The 19,217-nt window shown below is 48.4% G+C and overlaps 1 protein-coding gene across 6 annotated transcripts in view; it reads left to right on the top strand.

Moving 5' to 3' along the window:
- LOC144945650 (hepatocyte growth factor-like protein) overlaps positions 1 to 19,217 on the top strand; it is a 54,829-nt gene that overhangs the window by 4,213 nt on the left and 31,399 nt on the right. For 5 of the 6 annotated variants that reach the window (XR_013639700.1, XM_078874204.1, XM_078874205.1 and 2 more), the window contains 7 exons: positions 2,972 to 3,084; positions 4,214 to 4,328; positions 10,374 to 10,516; positions 11,937 to 12,057; positions 13,539 to 13,657; positions 14,667 to 14,823; positions 18,334 to 18,461. Coding sequence is in view for 5 of the 6 variants with exons in the window: in XM_078874204.1 (XP_078730330.1) it covers positions 2,972 to 3,084; positions 4,214 to 4,328; positions 10,374 to 10,516; positions 11,937 to 12,057; positions 13,539 to 13,657; positions 14,667 to 14,823; positions 18,334 to 18,461 (896 nt within the window). In the remaining variant the exon portion in view is untranslated. Of the gene's footprint in view, positions 1 to 2,971; positions 3,085 to 3,261; positions 3,305 to 4,213; positions 4,329 to 10,373; positions 10,517 to 11,936; positions 12,058 to 13,538; positions 13,658 to 14,666; positions 14,824 to 18,333; positions 18,462 to 19,217 lie in introns of those variants that run through there. The other variant, XM_078874208.1, reaches the window with a different exon arrangement.

A 19,217-nucleotide genomic window follows, 5' to 3' on the forward strand; every position in this document is an offset into this window, starting at 1 on the left:
GTGCACTTTTAAATCTAGATTGAAAATTCATTTTTTTTAACTGCTTATGTGTGTTTATTTTGTTGTCCTCTCCTGCTTATTAACCACACATTACTTTGAGACCACGTTGTACGTGTCTTGTATTTAATAGCATTCATTAGTTTATACGTTCCGCAGCAAGAGGTGAGTTTGAAAAGAATCGGTGAAGTATCGCCGATTGTGTGGCCCAGTGAAAACGCTGCTCGGATAAAATGTATGACGTTGTTATTGTTCCCAACACACACACACATTGTATGTAGACAATTACTCTCTCAGTAAACTGAGATAGCAACTGAGATAGTAACATATACACGCTGCACCAATGCTATTTGGTTCCAGAATGCAATGACTCGTGCAATTTATTCATCCGTTTAGCTCTTCAACCCGGCAGCTCAATTGGATGAAACCACCCTTCCCCGTACTGTACATTGATGACTGCTGACGTCTTCGATCATGCGTGAAGTGTTGTGCTTGGCATTCAAACAAAGCGATTCTCTCTACTGTTTATATTTAGGCTGTGCCAGCAAATGTTTCGGGCGCCGAACAGAACCGTAGCATTTGCAGCAAGCAGACAACGTTAAAGATACACTTCGTTAACCGTTCTACTTTATACGTAACGTAAAAAGGTTATCTTAAATACTGGCCCTATGACCAAATCACCCAGAATGCACCCAATCTCACCAGACCATCTGAAGCTAAGCAGAGCTGGGCGTGGACATTCCATGGTATGGGTTGACCACCTTGCATATCAGACGGGTGTAATAGGAGTTGTGGGCAGTAGGGGCCAGTGCAGCAAACTCCATTCGTGCCCCACCTTCACCAGCGTGGTGAAGTATGGTTAAATATCGCTCACGGCTGGCAAGCAGTGGATTGACACACAGGTCTCTGGACATGTGTTATTTTTTGGAAAGTCCCTGACATCGAGGAAAGACCTCGTTTGGCCAAGCAGGCGAGCGGCCCCTACCCTGGTCTCTCTTTGCGGTAAAGAAATTAGAGCAATATTATTCATAATAAAGGCTTAGATCTCGTAAGTATAAATGTGTAGTAACTCGCCACCACCTGACACAGGCAACCAGGAAGGTTTGTCACGTAAACAAGACGTGCCAATTAGCTACTACTTCAGCCCACCGCCACATTGCAGAGTAAATCCACAACTAAAGTGTAAATGTTGTAAATGTTGGAAACCCAAATGTTGTGGATTTACTCTCCAACACACCAGTGGGCTGAAGTAATGTAGTAACTAATTGGCACGTTTCGTTTGCGTGACAAACCTTACTGGTTGGCTGTGTCGGGTGGTGGGGGATTAACGCCACATTTATTGTAACGCGATCTAACCCAAAAACAATGATTACGAACAATATCGTTCACGAACGCCTCCGTCTCAGAGGGCAATAATGCTCGAGTTGATTGCACGTGCGGTGAAATGACTTGCACGGATGCCACGTGCTCATACCGTTCATTCACAAAGAAAAAAAAGACTCGCAGAATAAAGCCATACCACTGCGGGAGTTATTTTTATTGTGGATACTAACATATGCAGTACAGTATATATGGGATTTGGTCTGTACACATATATCAATTAATGTACAGCCTTGTGGGATGCTGTTGGCATGAATGACGCTATATAAGATTCAAGTATAATGATTTACTATGAGTGTGTACACAGTACAGTGCATGCAAACGCATTTCTGGCCCTGATAGCTACTCATCAAAACCTACCGGGAAAAAATCCTGTGTTACATAATCCATGCATATGCATGATTTTTTTCTCGGCTTGGTTCTGTCACGCAATCAATACCCATTGCAATACCCGGCCATCTGGCTCCACGTCTCACAACGAAGCTAAATCTTTGTTTAGCCCAACTCTCTTGGCGGACACTTATCTTCCCGAAAACATTCAACATCTAACAAGTAAACCCGTAAAAACAAAGCTTTTCACTATAAATCCTTTATATGCGTGGCGACTAGAGTCCTCTCGTCCTCTGGCTTGAGATGGCTGCCACCTATGCGTCAGATGATTGTCTGCCACCATTAAGCAATTGGTAATTAAATATTTAATTTGTTTTCCCTAAACAGTGTAAAATTTTGGATTTTTTTTTTAATTGTCACACACAACGAGTCTGTGTGGAAAATCTCAGCTCGATTGGATCACGGGAAGTGGGGTTAAAAAACGAGCGAAAGATTTGCACGGTCCTAAGCAAGCAAGCGAACTTAATATAAAGGATTTAAAAATATATTCGCCTGTGGAGGACGCGGGGATCGATCCCACGACCTTTGGCATGGGAAGCAAGGGCGCTACCAACTGCGCTACTCCGCCACGGCCTGTGGAGGGGTTACGCTCTGGGCTCTTACACTCTGACGTTCAGCCAAAGCCATGAATGCGTTCTATTTGAATATATGTAAAATATTTTTTTTTTCCTAACAAGTGTAAAATTTTGGGAATTTTTTTTCACGAACAATAATTGTCTCGCACAACGAGTCTGTGTGGAAAATGTCAGCTCGATTGGATCACGGGAAGTGGGTTAAAAAACGACCGAAAGATTTGCACGGTCCTAAGCAAGCAAGCAAGCACGCAAGCAAGCAAGCAAGCACGCGAACTTAATATAAAGGATTTAAAAATACCAGATTTATTAGCCACGCACAAAGTCGTACATTTTGGTAATGATTCAGTACCTGATCTGGGAATCGCGATATTACCGTGGCGTAATGATGAGCGCATTGGACTTGCAATCCAGAGGTTCCTGCTTGGATCTCCTGGCAGGACAGTTGATACGATGGTGGCACGTTTATTAAATTTACATATATTTTTTTCAATTAAATCCCCCCCTCTCCGCACCATCACCTAGCAGTACAAGTGGATACACCGGCGATGAGCCAATCGGCTAACCGTAAGGGCACAAAAGAAATGTCACACGACGAGGACACGGCGGCGGTGCGTCTTTTGTTGTTGCAGGGCGTTCCACTACGACAAGATGAACAGGGTGTGCGGGCTGCTGGACTCCACAAGCCGCTCGCGCGGGGTCACGATGCACTCTGACATCCTCACCGATCTCTATGAGAGAAAGGGTAGGGGGGGTCACGATGCACTCTGACATCCTCACCGATCTCTACGAGAGAAAGGGTAGGGGGGGTCACGATGCACTCTGACATCCTCACCGATCTCTATGAGAGAAAGGGTAGGGGGGGTCACGATGCACTCTGACATCCTCACCGATCTCTACGAGAGAAAGGGTAGGGGGGGTCACGATGCACTCTGACATCCTCACCGATCTCTATGAGAGAAAGGGTAGGGGGGGTCACGATGCACTCTGACATCCTCACCGATCTCTACGAGAGAAAGGGTAGGGGGGGTCACGATGCACTCTGACATCCTCACCGATCTCTACGAGAGAAAGGGTGGGGGGGGGGTCGCGGACACAGTGCCCCTCCCCCGCCCCCATCTGTCCACACTTTCAAAATCACTCTCCGTTTTTTTTGCGTGCGAACCAATTGGCTGCTCATTGCAGCTATGCAGCTACGCAGCTACGCAGCTACGCAGCTATGCGTGGGGAATATATTCATCTTGCATCGATCGAACCGTCACCCATCCGAGTATCAGTTATAGGAGAACTTCAAAACTACTGAACCGTTGGCTTAAAACAAAAAAAGCTATCACACAGCTTACGACGGCCGGTGGTTACACCTGTAGAGTTTTTTTGTTATAGAGAAATATCATCGGCGAATTTTGAGTTTTTTGTTATTTCCATGGAATCTGACAGACGTTCCTCCCGCAGTTAAATCACGCATCTCTCGCCAAGCGTTTCCAATTCTGTAAAAAAATAAATCTCGTCATCACCTTTAAGTTTATTGCATCGTAACGCATCTTTTGCCTTAAGTTGTAGAGACACCAACAACAACAAAAAATCCCTTCATGATCAAACAACGTCAAAGTTTCCAACTGTGAGCAGACCCCCTAACTGAAGTTGTTAACCAGGCGCATTGCCGAGTTAAAACCAACGAGCCGACAGTGCGCTCTGGGTTCGACCACGTCGTTGCTATCTGTAGATGCTGATCACTCTCGGGAACTTTAAGCGAATGCCTGAGAGAAGAGGGAACTGGACAGTGGGTGGACATGCATATGGCTCTTGTTGTTGCGCTTGTTGCTTTGTAGGAGTGCATGCTGTGCGTGTTTCTCCCACGCTGCTCCCCCCGGCAGAATACGTGAGAGGGTGCTACACAGGAAATGGCTCCGGGTACCGTGGAGACAAGAATTATACGGAGAGTGGGCTGCCATGCCAAGCCTGGGGTGACTCAGAGCCACACGACAGCCGGTACGACGCGGCCCTTGCCCTCTCTGAGGGGTTTCCATGCCGAGTCGCAACTCCACGACTGACCACCCTGCTCAATGTAACAGCGGTCTGCTCATTTAAACGGGAGGCTAATCATTTAAATGGTGCAATGCTGATTTAAACGGTGGGCTGCTGATTTAAACTATGGGCTACTGATTTAAATGGTGGGCTACTGATTAAAACTATGGGCTATTGATTTAAATGGTGGGCCACTGATTTAAACTATGGGCTATTGATTTAAATGGTGGGCAACTGATTTAAACTATGGGCTACTGATTTAAACGGTGGGCTACTGATTTAAACTATAGGCTACTGATTTAAATGGTGGGCCACTGATTTAAACTATGGGCTGCTGATTTAAACGGTGGGCTGCTGATTTGTTATAAAGCCATTTGTGGCATGACCAATTTTCATGCGACAATGCATGGTATAATCTTTTCCTACGAACATTTTAGAAAGCGATAATAACTACCTTTGGTAATCGGCATGTGGTGAAAGGAATCTAGGAATCAGCAGCTTTTACCGCTTAAAGCCAGTACGCTTGGCAAGTGTGCTATCCTGCTCAATATTCCTTAATAAGCGTGTAGCAGTGCACCCTTTCATACTCTGATGGATTTACATTATTGAGGGTTATGGTGTTATTTAAATTCCAATCTCTTTCCTATTATTTTTACTGTTTTATTTGTATCGCTTCTCGTTTGTTCCATCTTATTCGTTCCATTAACCGTAAATGTCACGTTAGCGTATGACTTGCGTATATTGTAAATGGGGCGTGGAGTGACAGCGTAGTGGTTAGCGCGCGACGCTATAAAACCCACAAACCAAGTTCAATACCGGGCCATGGCTGGCATCAGTGGCGAATTAAATCTGAACCGGTGCAGGGTACTCCCTTCACCAACTCGCGCTGCCAGCATGGTGAAGCATGCTCAGTGAAGCCCTGTGCCCGACACGGCATGGCGGGGCCTTCGTTCGGCAATTCATTAATGAAGGCCTACAAATTATTATTTTAACTATTGTTATTAAATTGTAAATGATTCTCACCCACGTGATTTTACACAGGCGTGATCTGCATGATCTATTCGAATCCGTGAATCGTTACGTGCCATGTCTTATTTTATCCACTTACATAACATTAACACTCACCTGTCATTGCAATGCTGGAAGTATAACTAAAAATAAACCTGTTCAAATGATGAAAGTTTTAAATATATAAAACGTTATTCAAGCTGTCCTCATGGATAACATTTTTGTAAATATTTCTGTAAATACTGTAAACACATTTCTGTAAATGCTGTTATTTGCATTTTTTTTACATTACAGGAAATAACAGTCTTAGTCTCGAGGCTATTTCAGCCCCAAGACTGTTCGGAAACATTTTTGGTAAATTTTCCAAGATATACGTGAAGATTTTTGTGAAATGAGAGTGCTGGATCAATGTGTGATTTGAGAACCACGTGGGAGGGGTTGTGGTCAGAGGAAGTGGTGGTGATGAGTGGTATGGGCAGGGTGGTACAAGATGTGTGGGAGGATGAGTGTGGGAGGGGACATAGGATGGCAGGGCAACACAGTGGCTCACACCCGTGCCTCACCGCTACCAAGGAGGGCCTGGGTTTGATTGTGGAGTTTGTATGTTCTCCCCCTGTTCTGCATGGGTTTCTTCCAGCTTCAACAGTTTCCTGCCACGGTTAACAAAAAAAATACAATGTAATTGGAAATGGACAGAAATCTAAGCGCTGAAAATTTACCTTCAAATTACTAAATTGGGAATATACACTCAGCAGCAGCAGCATTGCCCCCTCCTGCAAAAAACTTGGCAGGACCCTCTTTAAAAGTTGATATTCACTGCATGGCGCGCTTCCAGATGCGCTTTCGTTTGGAATGCTCTTCCTTCCAGTATGAGGCCACTGGAGGTATGCACTTTGAAATATAGATTGAAAACTCATTTGTTGTAAACTGCTTTTTGTGTTTCGTTTATTGTCCTTCTCCCGCACCTCCGATTAGCACGGTTGGCTACGTACGATGCGAAAGAAGTTCAACATACATAGATACATATGACTTAATAATAAGCATGCATTTAAACCACCAAGATTGCTTTCAGCAAGGGGCAATGGTTTGTTCCCTATGGTTGTCTGTCTGGGAGGGTCACTATTGTTGTGTTTATACATTCCAAATTCAAGAGAAGTGGAGAAACGGCATTGGAAGGGGTTTCAGCCACAATTCTAGATTTGAAGCTTTCAAACTTCAGCAATTGTTTCTTGCTGTGGTTGTCCTACCTGATGACGGATGCTTGTGTTGCGCCCGAAACGTCGTGATTTATAATTTTATTTCTATTATTCTTTCTATTCTTTTTATTATTTATTTTTACCTACGTGACTTTACCGAAAACACCTAAGAGTATTCAGCCACAATATTGCTTTATTTCACAGTTCATATGAAGTTTAAAAATCATAACTACCACGCCTGGTGTGCAGGAGGTTGTAGATTCGACCTCGACCCTGACTCCTGTATATTAAAAGTTTTTATTTCTAGATTTGAAGCTTTCGTGACTGCAATGATTCATATTCTCAGGTTTTTTCGGTAAAGTCACGTAGGTAAAAACATTAAAATTAATGAAAGTAAAATAAAACAAAACAAAATAAAATACACGACGTTTCGGAGGCAACACAAGTCTCCGTCATCAGGTGGGACCGTCACAGCCGAATTAGCTGCATCAAGTGAAGCAATGATTCAAGATGTAATCCCTTATAAGCAAGTTGAAGGGAGGTGGAGAGGGGGGGAGAGCTTATCAGGCTGTGGTAGCCAATGAATGGAAACGTATCGGGAGGGAGGAGGAGCGGTGATCAAAGACTGCACGCAGTGCTCAACACAATGAATGGAGACGTGTCGGGACGGAGGGCGAGCGGCGATCAAAGACTGCACGCAGTGCTCAACACAATGAATGGAGACGCGCCGGGACGGAGGGCGAGCGGTGATCAAAGACATCACGTAGTGCTCAACACAATGAATGGAAACGTGGCGAGCGGTGATCAAAGAACAATGAAGAGATTACTGTTAAACACTGTGGATGTTAACACTCGGTGAAGTAAATTAAAATAGTGCCTGTCAGATAAGATGGTCCAAAAAGTGTAATTAAGTCTTTTTTGCGTGGTTAATAACATCTTTCCAGTGATTACTGAGTTTGTACCCATCATCACGGTTGAAATTATGTCTGTGTTTGTATATTTGTATGGCTTCGTGTACAAACCTTTGATGGTAGCCCGGAGGTTTGCAGAGAACCTTGGTCTCGGAAAAGACAATTTCATGAGAGCCCGCCGAGTTGTAGCAATGATCGGCAACGGCCGAAGAATCAGTTCTGCCGTGTTTCAGATCTGACTTGTGCTCGCGGACACGATCAGCAACATGACGTTTTGTTTCTCCAGTGTAGCAATCACCACAAATGCAACTCAATTTGTAGACTCCAGGATACTGTAAGTCAGGAACGACATCCTTCACAGATGGAATCAGATCACGGATTTTATGCACTGTACTGAATCGGAAACGTCCCTCTCTAAAACCATCGGCGGCAAGACCTCCCAGACTCTATGGTCTTCCCAAAATCCATAAAGAAGGCACCCCGCTATGACCCATCGTGTCGACGATAAACTCTCCGACGTACAAACTAGCCCGTTTTCTATCAGATACTCTGCTCCCCTTCACAGGCAAGACCTCTTCGGCAGTACTCAACTCAACCCAATTAGTCTCTATGGTTAAGGACATGGTACTATCTCCTGATGACATCCTCGTCAGCTTTGATGTAGTATCTTTGTTTACCAAAGTCCCAGTACCGGACACCCTAACAATAATTGAGGACTTAGTCCAACATGGATTGAATTCTGATGTACCTGCGCTGGTTAGGCATTGCCTCACCAACACCTATTTTACCTGGAATGGCACCTTCTACAAACAGAATGAGGGTACCCCTATGGGCTCCCCCTTGTCACCAGTTATAGCCAACATGTTCATGGAAAAGTTTGAATCAGACGCCATCCAGACATCCACCCTGCGTCCTTCCCTGTGGAAGAGATATGTGGATGACACTTTCGTCATCTGGCCACATGGCCTCCCAGCATTGAACCACTTCTTGGACCACATCAATTCTAGACACCCATCTATCAGATTCACCATGGAAGTGGAGAAAGACGGTAAACTACCATTCTTGGATATTCTGTTTAAGAGGAGGCTTGACGGATCCTTGGGACATTCTGTCTACAGGAAAGCCACCCACACAAATTCCTACTTGAAACCGGATTCCCACCACCACCCATCTCAAAAGAATTCTCTCATCAAAACGCTATACCACAGAGCCCATGGCATTTCTGACCAACACCACCTGACTGATGAATTAAGACATGTACATCGGGCCCTCAGGATGAACGGATACTCTGACCGCACTATCCGCCAAGCTGTCTCTCCCACCACACAGAAACAACCACATGAAACTCTGACCAAAACTATCACGTTACCATACATAGCAGGCGTGACCAAAAAGATCTCCAAAATTCTAAACAAACATAAGATCCAAGTCCGATTCAGTACAGTGCATAAAATCCGTGATCTGATTCCATCTGTGAAGGATGTCGTTCCTGACTTACAGTATCCTGGAGTCTACAAATTGAGTTGCATTTGTGGTGATTGCTACATTGGAGAAACAAAACGTCATGTTGCTGATCGTGTCCGCGAGCACAAGTCAGATCTGAAACACGGCAGAACTGATTCTTCGGCCGTTGCCGATCATTGCTACAACTCGGCGGGCTCTCATGAAATTGTCTTTTCCGAGACCAAGGTTCTCTGCAAACCTCCGGGCTACCATCAAAGGTTTGTACACGAAGCCATACAAATATACAAACACAGACATAATTTCAACCGTGATGATGGGTACAAACTCAGTAATCACTGGAAAGATGTTATTAACCACGCAAAAAAGACTTAATTACACTTTTTGGACCATCTTATCTGACAGGCACTATTTTAATTTACTTCACCGAGTGTTAACATCCACAGTGTTTAACAGTAATCTCTTCATTGTTCTTTGATCACCGCTCGCCACGTTTCCATTCATTGTGTTGAGCACTACGTGATGTCTTTGATCACCGCTCGCCCTCCGTCTCGGCGCGTCTCCATTCATTGTGTTGAGCACTGCGTGCAGTCTTTGATCGCCGCTCGCCCTCCGTCCCGACACGTCTCCATTCATTGTGTTGAGCACTGCGTGCAGTCTTTGATCACCGCTCCTCCTCCCTCCCGATACGTTTCCATTCATTGGCTACCACAGCCTGATAAGCTCTCCCCCCCCCTCTCCACCTCCCTTCAACTTGCTTATAAGGGATTACATCTTGAATCATTGCTTCACTTGATGCAGCTAATTCGGCTGTGACGGTCCCACCTGATGACGGAGACTTGTGTTGCCTCCGAAACGTCGTGAATTTTATTTTGTTTTGTTTTATTTTACTTTCATTAATTTTAATGTTTTTACCTACGTGACTTTACCGAAAAGTTTTTATGTTTTCCCCGTGGTCGCATGGATTTTTCTCTGGGTCCTCCGGTTTTTCCCGCCACGTTTAGAATCAACATCACGCGTTTAGAGTCTGTGGCTGCTATAAATTCCCGCATAATAAGCCACTTCGTCGAGCGATCATTTGTGGTCACATCTGAAAAAGAGCTACATAGCTCAGTGGGCCTTACCTGGTAAAATAAAAATAGTTTCGTTGCCATCATTGGTGCAGTGGATGGAGTTCAGAGTTGTGGCCGCAGGAGCTTCGCGGAAGATCGAAGCCAGGGAACTTCTCTGTCGTCGCAACTTTCACGAAGAGGCGTTTGTCACTTCTTGCGAACTCCATTTGGCTTTCCAAGCTTCCCCATGGGGATTGAATTTGCACCGCTGAAGGTGAAAGCGCGTGGGTCCAAAAAGGGCTAGCGGCCACAACGGTACTGCACCGATGAATGTTCCTTCAGCCGATGTCGCTCGCTGGGTTCTGGTCTTACCGCGAGCAGGTACCTTCCAAGCTTCTACCCGACGTTTGACCTGGAAGGCAACTCGTGCCGGAACCCGGCCCAAGAGCCCGGGGAGCCGTGGTGCTACACCATGGACAGCAACCGGCGCCGCGAGCGCTGCGGGATACCGCGCTGCGACGAGGGTGCGACGCTCCACAGCAGCAGCAGCAGCAGCAGCAGCGGAGTAGAGGCTTTCCCACTTCTTGTTGCAGAGGTTCGCGGTTCGAGTATCAGCGGCCGCCCTGGTTAATACTGCGGGTGTACAATATTCCATCGTTAAATACGAACTTGGCTATCCGCGAATCACATATGGAGCTCTCTTACAAGCCTGCTGAATCGAGAGAGAGAGATGAGATAAAGTAATGAGAGAGATAGTGATGAGATAAAAATATGAGAGAGATAGGTAGAGAGAGAGAGAGCTTATCGAAGCTTTAGAAGCATCCGCAGACGTTGCACGTACAATATCCGTTGGTCAGTCTCGTTATCTGTGAAAAATTTGCTGTTCATGAGCATCTCCGGGACGTATCCCTCGTGAATAACGAGGGATGACAGTAAAATAGAACCGCGCGCCATCTGACCCAACGTGGGGGACTTCAAAGATCCCCGTGATGTCGTTTGGAAAGGAGTCGGCCATGGGTGCGTGTGTGCTGGCGTCAGGGTCCACATTTTAAAATGTAACTCGACAACATTTTCGCGATCTAACCCCAAAAAAGCCCCTTCATTATAAGTGTAGCTGATACTGTTCGTAAAAGATCAGCACTGGGGAGATAGAGAGGCAGCCCACGTGTGGTACGAGCCACGCTGCGCCCTTGGGCGCAGCGTGGCTCGCCTTCACACTTGCCCACTCACGACTAGCACTTGCCCCACCCCCCCACGATTTGTTTCAAGGCCAACGCGGCGAGGGGGGGGGGGCAATCTTTACGTCAGTGGCAAAATGTTAACTTTCTCGCCTGGTATACAGGAGGTCGTGGGTTCGATCCCAACCGTGACGCCATTGTGCAAGATCGCAGAAGCGTGGTCAACACATCTACGCCTCTATATAAGGAAAGAAACAGGTGGATTTCTCCACAAATCTGGCTGTCGCCTGATGAAGCTAGTTGTAATTACTGGCGAAACGTCGTAATCAGTCTGTAAATGTTGTGGCTTGGCTCTCCAACACACCGGGGTGCTGTACTAGTGACGAATTGGCACGTTCTGTTTACGTGACAACCCTTACTTAGTTGGCTGTGTCGGGTGGTGGCGGGTTTAACGACACATTTGTATATTTACGCGATCTAACCCAAAAACCTCTATTATGGATGATATTGGTCGCGAAAGCCTACGTGTTAAACTGTATACAGTATTTGGAGTTTGCGTGTCTCTCTCTCTCATCAACGTCACGAGTTTAGAGTATTTGTCCGCTATAAATGTCCACGTTTAATAAGTTACTTCGTTGAAATATCATTTGTGGCAGCCAGGTCGCTTCTAAAACGAACTATATAGCTCAGTGGGCCTTACCTGGTGTAAAAAAAAAAAAAGTTTGTTGGCGTTTCCTGAGAGCTTTCGCCCGCCGGCCTGTTTCAGTCCCGTGCGTGGAGTGCAGGGGTGAGCACTACCGTGGACTCGTCGACCACACGGACTCCCAGCGCGAGTGCCAGCGCTGGGACCTGCAGCATCCGCACAACCACCACTACTCCCCCGACAGGTGCAGCGCGCACGCCCGTGCCGGCCTCCCTCGGGCCCAAGCGAGTTTGGGTAAAGGCGCAGCCCTGCGATTCCTTTCTCGCGCTGCTGGTGCCGGAAGGGCCTCGCAATAGAAGGAGTTCTGGAGAGCCCTTCTCGCCGTTGGGTGTTTGGCCCACACTTCCACGCTGGGAGAAGAGGTGGCCAAACACAAAGGTCCCCCGTGTAGCCTTAACAGACTGTTGGGGCAAGTGCTGTTAGCGAGCACCTATGAAGGCCGGGGTGGGTGGCCAGCACCACGCGCGGCCGCCTTTGTCTCCCCAGTGGCGATATTTACACATCGCACCAGGTACCCATTTGACGCTGAGTCAACCTAGGGGAGACCCAGACCGATTCAGATTATCGTCACTGGTGTTGGCTGTGAGCGGGAATCGAACTCGGCTTCCTAGCGCAGCGTAGCGCTGACCGCTACGCCACTGCGGTAGAGGTGGGCACACACGCGCACTGTAGCCCCACGGCACGCAAACTGCCGCCCGCCTCACCATGGTGGGATCCTGCTGCACTGCTGGGTGGGGGGGGGGTTTAAAAAATCTTGCACCGTTGTTTCAACTTTTTACCCCAGGGGATTGAATCGGTGACCTCTGGGTCGCGAGCCCAGTTGCGCTTACCCTTTCAGCGCGGCAACATTCCTCGCGGTGACGCAGGTTATTTACAGAGAGAGAGGAGACCGCCAGGGGTCCGAGCCACATCCCCTGGGCTTGCAACGTTTTCCCCGCTCCACGAGTGTTGTGTTTACACCAGCACTGTGCTCACAATGAGTGGCTGACAGCGGCCGCGTGTGTGTTCGTGCGTCGCACGGCGGTAGTGTAGCAGTTAGCGCACTGCGCTACGAACTCGGCGACTCGAGTTCGATTCCCGCTCACGGCCAACACCAGTGTCGATTATTTGAATCGGTCCTGGGCCTCCCCTAGGTCGATTCAGTCTGAAATAAGTACCTGGTTGTGTGTGTAAACATCGCCACTAGGGAGGCAAAGGCGGCCGGGCGTGGTACTGGCCACCCACCCCGTCGTGTGCCATGCGGCCTTCATAGGTGCTCGCTTACAGCACTTGCCCCAACAGTCTGGTAAAGACTATATGTGGCACAGTATGTAGTCCTCTATTCGTGCCGCACGGGGAGGTCAGTGCCACTCATGCCCTCTACGAGATTTGGGTGCGCTCTGACCTCGAGGGTGTATCGCCTGTTAGGGTCACTACCCCGGGGTTACAATGCGGTGGGTCCGAGGGGCAACCGAGGATGACGGCCAGTCACGTGGATAAATCGCCGAGATGATCATCAACAGTTCAGTTCATGTATTAGGTATAGCCCTGTGAGCCATGTGGCTCTTGAATCGGGGGCAACCGCAACAAAGCAGATGGCAGTCCGGGTCCCGGACCTACTAATCTATCGATGCACCTTCTCTCTCCGCGTGTTGACCGCCCTAAACACCCCCCAACGTCTGGAAGGTTCCCAAACGCTGGGCTGGATGACAACTACTGCCGCAACCCCAACGGGCGTACGCGACCCTGGTGCTTCACCACGGACCCCCACCAACCGTGGGAGTATTGCAGCATCAAGGCATGCCGTAAGCATCCATCCCTTGGGTCACCCACATAGAAGACAGAGATCCCCCCGTCGAATGTCCTTTACCAAACTTCTGGGGCAGGCAAGTGCCGTCAGCGAGCAGCACGTATGAAGGCCGGCACGGCACGCACCTTTGCATTAGCTGCACCTTAACAACTCTTAGAACCTCCCAGTTCAACCAGTCTACACAACAAAGACTCATTCCTGGCAGCGGTTTCAGCCGCACCGAACCTCACAATAATAATAATATCCAGGGCCTACCTTGGCTCCTCCAACCCTCAACCAGTATATATACAAGGACTGTTTTCTTGGAATTTCTCTTACTTGATACAGTTATCGTGCTGTGACGGTTCCACCTGAAGACGGAGGCTTGTGTTGCCTCCGAAACGTCGTGATTTAAATTTTATTTTTATTAATTTAATTTTTTTTACCTACGTGACTTTACCGGAAAAAACCTAAGAATACACATGGAAGGCTTCAGGGTGGCAAGCAACCACGCCCAGCTGCATCTGTTGCCCCAACGCCGATGGTTACACACCGCACCGGATCCTCGTATAAGGGACACCGTGTAACAGCCAGCCAACTCTGAACACTCCCCACGATCGTCGACAAATTTAGAATTGTGTTGGTGCTCGTTGATGAAACGCCCTCGACAATCACCGGTAACCTTGCAGTGGCCATGGGCTCACTTGGCAGTGACATCGCCAACGGAGGTTGGCGATTCGAGCCAAGTGGCCACTCTCGCTAATCCTGCGGGTCTATTCACCTGGAAATACACGCCGTCCACTCTCCTGTGAATATTAAAGACCCTGTAAACGGTGATTCAAATTAGAGTAGGCCACGTCTGCTGGCATCATGGTCCAAATTTTGCCAAACGTTGATAGATGACAGGCAACTTGCATAACTCTGAAGAGCCACGTGTCTTTTCCGTTGCGTCTTCAACAATAAATATACAAAACGTGTCACGTGCGTGCGTTGCAACCACCTCCCCGGGTGTGGTGCCGCGAAAGCGACGCGGCCGGCGATGGAGGGGCGGCCGTGTCTGGAGGAGCGGGGAGAGGACTACCGCGGGCGGGTCAACCACACCAAGGGCGGCATCCCCTGCCAGCACTGGACCGCCCAGCACCCGCACCGACACACGTACTTGGAGCACAACTATCCCTGCAGGTGGGTTGACCGGCACCGCAACGCACCGCCACCGCGCGGGAATCTGCCTGACGGTTACACCCTCCGCCCTGCGACCCAAACTGCCCTGGATGCGCCCGGTCTCGTCGGATCTCCCAAGGTCAGATGAGGAGGCTCGGACCCGTTGGTTAGCGCTTTTTGGGTAGACAGTCACCGATGGTGGTATACTATCATCATCGGTGAGGTGGTATATACCATCGATGATGGTATATACTACCACCGATTAGCACGATTGGCTATGTACGGCATGAAAGAAGTTCCGCATCAGAATCGGAGTCGTAATTTATGCAGGAGGAATCCGATGAGCCACAAAACTCTTTTGCACAGATGCACTCAATGGGCGGAGCGCTCTGCCGTGGCGCTTCGAGGCGGTGGGGGGTGGGGGGAGTTGGCAGGAAGGTACGACGCCTCCGATTGGCTGGATTTTGACATGCCCACCGAACGCTCAGCAAGGCAGCTCTGAACCCGGACCGTTAACCTCCTCCTACGTTACGATCCGGGCGAGCGGTTGCCGTCCGACAGAAAAGTGCTCTGGAGCGCTCTTTCCAGGTGGGCAACGTCACGCGCCCGCTCCACCAATGGGAGCCGAGTTCGGAGGTCGAGCCGACGGGCGATGGGGCACAGGCTCCAATGGCTGCGCAGGAAATTCCCGCGACAAAACTATGAATTGCGAACTAAAATAATGGGTGCGATTGACGTGGGATGAACACCGTTCGCAGGGCGTTTAAAAGATGTGCCCCCCCCCCGGTGTAGATAAAGAGACGCGATGCGCTGTGATATCATCTTGGCACGGGACAGTGCGGTGGTCACTGTGAACGTTTGGTGTGAGTCTGTATTTGTCTCATGATGTGTCACCAGTAGCAACACGATTGGAATATTGTTCCATGAATTTACAGCTGCACGCCAATCCACTGCAGGCTTGGTGGCCTCTCCACACCATATCAATGACGAGGGATGATAAGTGAAGGGGGTGCTTAGGACCGGTTCAGCGGCCACTTGCCACTGAAGTTGCCAATTAGCAGGAATTCAACTCGAAGTGACTTTGTTTAGAGCACACCGCTGCTGCACCCAATTTTGGTGGGGAGCAAAAAAGCGAATGTTTGATGAATGATCTCACTTCAGCATCCATCTACTGCGTAATCATCATCATCATCACCATGTATTAATTCTACAGCTCTTTTACCTCCCGGCCGGATAAAAAAACAAACAGCTATGACTCTCCGACATTCCCTGATTCATCTTGAGCCTGTGTTTGTGTCTCTAAGTGTCAGTGAAGTAACAGATCGCGGATTCCACGGGTCAGTGTGAACTTTCTACCCTCGTGATGAAAGGGGGCATAAAGAACCTCAGAGCGGCTGTCAAACGATCAAATGAGCCAAACGAGTTGTGGAGTTGCAAGGCCATTTCCACGAGCGTGAGCAGTTTGCCATTTAAAAACTTTTCCCTCCAGTGCGGGGATTATTTTCTATTCTGAGGGCTTGCTTCTCGCACGCGAAAGCTCTCGCGAGCAGCGTGGCACTATTGTGAGGGGCAGACTGTGGATACTCACGACGTCTATGGATCCACACAATTATCAGCTTAGCATCCCCCCCGCCTCCCCCCATCGGCCCCTGCACGCTGTGAAGCAATCCCCCTTCAACTGTTCCCCCCACCGAGAGAGAGAAGGCCGTGCGGCTGATGGGCTGCACGGACGGCCCCATGCAAGATTACGTAATGCCCGCCCCCACCCAGGACAAGGTTACACGCATCGGCCTTAAATGGACTTGCTCCTCAATACATTCATGACCTCCTTCGGCCACGGATATTCCATCGAGGTCGTGAAGATCCTCAGATTGCGCAGTGCTCACTGTCACCACGGTCTCTAAGGCTTCACACTCGGGGGTGATGGTGCCTTTGCAATTGTGGCACCTAGAACTCTGGAACTCCTCGCCCTTTGACGTCAGGGCTTCCGAGACACTTACAAATGTTCAAATCTCGACTAAAAACGTGTCTGTTTAAAATGGCTTTCTCTCTCTTTAGTTATTTCCAAACGTCTATCTCACTTATTCTGTCCTTACTTGATGTTAAACTATGTGCAAATTCCATGCATTTAAAAATGTAAATTATTATCGTGGCTTAATTTGCTGGCAGTCTATGTTTTTGGTATGTAGGAAGTTGTGGGTTCGATTCCACCCTGACGCCTGCTGCTGTGTATTTGGAGTTTTCGTGTCTCTCTCTCTCCCCCGTGGTCATGTGGATTTTTCACCAGGTCCTCCTGTGTTTCCCTCCACACTTAGAAACACGCGCTAAGATTGTTTGGCTGCTGTACATTTCCACGTGATGATGAGCCACTTCGTTGAGCTATCATTTGTGATAGCCAGGTCGTTTCTGAAAGAGAGCTATACATAGCTCAGTGTGCCTTATCTGGTAATTAATACATACATGCAAAAACATACTTTAAAATAATTGTATGGTGCATCCAAATTCATCTCTAACCTGTACATTTTTCTTTTGCTAAAGTACTACTTTCAATAAAGTAGAATCATGATGGAGTTAGCAGTGATGGATGGTCATGTGCAAAGAGCCAGAATGTGCTTTGAAAAGAATATTTAGCTATGCATACCAAAAAAACAAATATTCACTTGCTATCTCTTTCTCACCGAATCATCATCAGCGTTGTGCGCTATATAAAGACTGGTCTCCACCATAGGATTCTGGAATCCACGCCGTGGTCAAAGGACTGATAGCAGAGGCATGCGCTGAACATTGTTCGCAAAGGAGAACACTTTTGCGCTATGTTAGTCTTGCGTGTGGCAGCCATGGGATCAGGAGCTACATAGCGACTGCTGATCGCCACCAGAGGGCTTCAGGACAAGGTTTGTTGCAGTTTTGCTCCTCCTCCGTTGAAGGAGCACAGAGCAAAGTGGATTAATTAAAACGTCCATTGAACGTTTTTTTAAATATTTTGCTGCCCTTTATACGATTTGTTTTTGCTTTTGTTATTTTGGTGATGCAGGATGAATCTTGCAAATTGATAATCCTAGACTCTTGAGTTCTCACCGAGTTAAACAACACAAACTTGAAACCTGCATGCACATGTCTGGTATGTGTGCATGGTGTGTGTGGTGTGTATTGTGTGCATGCTGTGTGTATGTATGTATGTATGTTGAACTTCTTCCGCACGTACGTAGCCGACCGTGATAATCGTGGGTGAGTAGCGGATTAGCACGCGTACTTTGGGGAGCGGCAGTGTTGTGGTTAGCACGCTGCTCAACGAACCCGGGAAACCAAATTCGATTCCCGCTCACGGCCGACACCGCTTACGATGACCTCGACCGGTCCCGGGCCTCCCCTAGGTCGACTCAGTCTGAGTACCTGGTGCGATGTGTAGTTAACATCGCCACTGGGGAGACAAAGGTGGCCGGGCGTAGCGCTGGCCACCCCCCTTCTCGGCTGCCATGCCGGCCTGCACAGTGCGTCAAGGCTACACGTGGGCTCTGTGTCTTTGTGCAGTGGACTGGACAGGAACTACTGCCGCAACCCGGACGGCAGGGAGGAGGCCCCCTGGTGCTTCACCGTGGACCCGAGCGTCCGCAGGCAGCTCTGCTCCCACATCCCACGCTGCGCCCAGCCGACTGCAGGTTCGCTGGCACGGCCACACACACACAGAGAGTCCTACGGCCGGTGTGCGCCGCTTACATACCCACACAGAACACAGAACGAGGGCTCCATACACCCGCTGTCGGGTCTAACCCACGTGTGTCTGTCTGTCCTCAATTGGCAGTCCACCCTTAAACCGTGGTAATTTATGGTGGCGCAAAATAACCATTCGTGTATTTGCGGAGGTTGTGAATGATAGCATACATAAGCAGACAGTAACCATCTCCTTTGCATATATTCTTCCCCTTCACATTCATTTTTTTCATTTAAAAGTATTTCTTACACAACCCTCGTGGATTTTTGGTAGTGCATAACTTCAGCAGCATTAAGACAAGCAACGTGTGGACGGGTTTTGACATCTGCAGTATCTCATCAGCAAGGCCAGGTTTGCTCAAATCGATTCTGGTGATCTGCCGATCTCACGGGCAAATACACCACCGCCACTTCCTCCTCCACCCCCTCCTCCTCCCCCCACCTCCAACCCCCCCTCCCCCCCACCTTCTCCACTCCCCCCACCTCTTCCACCCCCCCTTATGCTATGGGGGTCCGATGTCGACCCAAAAACTTTGCTTGTCTTGAATCAAGGTTGCTCAAAATATGCACTCCCAGAAGGCCATACGGCTGATGGGCTGTGCAAGCAATACTTTTTGTGTTCACGTTGAGGGACGGGGATGTGAAGGAGGTGCATTGCCTGCTTATTTATTCAGTTATTTACAGTGGAATTCTCAATAGTGCCC

The sequence above is a fragment of the Lampetra fluviatilis genome, chromosome 38 (genome assembly GCF_964198595.1).
Source record: "Lampetra fluviatilis chromosome 38, kcLamFluv1.1, whole genome shotgun sequence".
Lineage (NCBI taxonomy): Eukaryota > Metazoa > Chordata > Hyperoartia > Petromyzontiformes > Petromyzontidae > Lampetra > Lampetra fluviatilis.